The following is a 2,262-nucleotide window of genomic DNA, read 5'->3' as shown; positions in this document are numbered from 1 at the left end:
ATCGGAGGGGGCGATACAACCGGGGATTAAGCGCAAGGGTAGGAAGAGACCTCCATAAATCATTAAAAACAAGAATAAAAAAGCCCCGGGAAACAGGAGGAAGTATAAAATAGAAAGGACATATATCATGTATATAAAAAAGAAAGAGAAAACCAAATAAACACAGAAGAAGGTGGGGGAGGAAAAGCCGAACCGTAGGACAGAAGGAAAGAAAGAATTCACAAGATCACACAATCCCCTTTCACTTTTGCTCTCCTCCGATTCCGTAAGCGGACTCCGCTATGTCGACTGTGCCCTTCCGCCCCACGCCCAGTACCACCAACCCCAGCAGAACTACCACCACCCCCAACCCCGACCACACCCCCACCAACCCTCCCATTCATCGCCAGCTCCATGCTCCGCTGCTGGCTCGCCTGTATGTCTTTCCGGATAATCTGTCTGCACAGGTCAATAAAGACTTCGTTGACGTTCGCGCGGCGGCGGGCGGAGGTTTCGTAGTAAGGAGAGTTCCCCCACTGTTGGGAGAGGGCGAAGGCGCGCGATCGCGAGACGGCACGGTCTTCTTCGAGATCTGACTTGTTACCGACGATGACAATGGGGACGTTGTCGTCGTCTTTTATCCGGATGATTTGTTCGCGGAGTTCTGCTAGTTCGGAGAGGGAAGAGGCGGATGTTATTGAGAAGACGAGAAGGAAGCCTTGGCCTTGCTTCATGTAGAGTTCCCTGGAGGTTTTTAGAAGGGGAAGAGTTAGATGGGCGTTCTTGGTCAGGTTTGTTATGTGTTTTTTAATATTTTTTTACATATATTGATTGTCCGGGATTTTCCCTAGGCAAAGTGCATGTTGGAGGGAGTGATGGGGGTTGAAGTTTGAGATGTGAAGGCGATTGTATGGTATTTTTTTGGATTGTTCTCTCGAAAAGCGGGAGCAATCATGGCTAGCACACTGAAGTACGTGCAATGCAAGAGTGCAAGAGACGCTCATACCTCATAGCAGCTAGAAGTAAAGCGTTAGAATACATCCCAATCAAACCAAGGTATAGATAGAAAAGGGAGGAATCATCCACTAACTGAATTGTTCAGTCCCGGCAGTATCTAATCTGCACAGCAGTTAAATTAGCCGTTCGTTCTCAAGTCCTTAGAATATTCCTAGAACGTGGAAATTTATATTCAATCCGTTCGTCGCCAATTGCTACCCGATCAAACCTCCTCGTGGAATCGCGTATGGTGTAGGCGAAAAAGCCGGTTTTTACGTACATCTCCAGAATACATTGTCGTCCCTAGATGGAGAAGAAAATGAAAAGAAGAAAAAAGATTAACAGAACTGGTTACACCCAGAAGATATCAGAGATGTTGTGGTCGCGACACTCACATCCACTTCAATCAGCTTGCGATACGAGTCTTCGATAGTCGGGTCGTAACTTTCAATCCAGACATTTTGGACGAATTGGGCTGCGGGAACAAAAACAGGTTAGAATATGATAAAGCTGTGTGTTGATTCTTCGCTTCATTTCTGCTTCATTTCTTTCTTATTCTTCTTTTTTCCTTCTAGTGGGCGGAAATGAAGCCCACACATTCAGGTGGATACTATGACGACAATTGAGCATGGGGTGAGGAAAGATAGATACCAGTTAAACAACTCTTTCCAACTCCACCTGCGAAGAAAAAAAAAGCCCAATTGTTAGCGGTTTGAATTTAACCCCCCCTTTTTTTTTGTTTTTGGTTTTGTTTTCTTTGCACCAAGGGCGACGCGATAGCGGGGTTTTTCATACCAGCTCCAAGAACCACGATGTGATACTCTCTTCTTGATTTATAAAAGAGCGCGTCAGCCACATTTCCAAGCTTAGATTGCGAAATTGGGCGGCTAATCAACCGGACCCGATGAGGAATAATTAAGGGAAAAATAGCCTCCCTTACCGAGGCTGTAATCTCAGATTTGAGCTCATAGTGGTCGATCGGACAATTTTATTGCTAATAGCCGTTGCGGGAAGGGTTAACGGTCAAGAAGAATGGGGGGGAATTGCAAAACCCAGTTCGTGACGGCCAGGGCCAGCAGAAATACAAGCTGGAACAGTTGGAGGCGTGTACTTGGCGCCCGGTAGGGGATGGGGCAGGTGAGCCGGGGGATCTGTCCGGGTCTTCGACCCTATAACGATGGCGGTTTCTTTTGGGACAGGAGGTAATATCGATTGACCACCACGAAAAATCTATGCCCGAGTCCATCCCTGTCAAATGTGCCCGCTTATTGTCAGTCCTATAACTGA

General features: G+C 46.8%; 1 protein-coding gene across 1 annotated transcript; it reads right to left on the bottom strand.

Annotated features, from left to right (window-relative positions):
- Positions 1–218: 218 nt before the first annotated feature.
- On the bottom strand, positions 219–1,944 carry HCAG_00675 (predicted protein; the record flags this gene model as incomplete). The annotated part of the gene is made up of 7 exons (XM_001543579.1): positions 219–723; positions 944–995; positions 1,070–1,098; positions 1,256–1,278; positions 1,371–1,450; positions 1,771–1,802; positions 1,916–1,944. 7 exons carry the CDS (start codon positions 1,942–1,944, stop codon positions 219–221), a joined length of 750 nt encoding a protein of 249 aa, XP_001543629.1.
- Positions 1,945–2,262: the final 318 nt, after the last annotated feature.

Source organism: Histoplasma capsulatum, genomic scaffold (assembly GCF_000149585.1).
Source record: "Histoplasma capsulatum NAm1 scaffold_1 genomic scaffold, whole genome shotgun sequence".
Taxonomy (NCBI): Eukaryota; Fungi; Ascomycota; class Eurotiomycetes; order Onygenales; family Ajellomycetaceae; genus Histoplasma; species Histoplasma mississippiense.
This window is presented reverse-complemented; position numbering and strand designations above follow the sequence as displayed.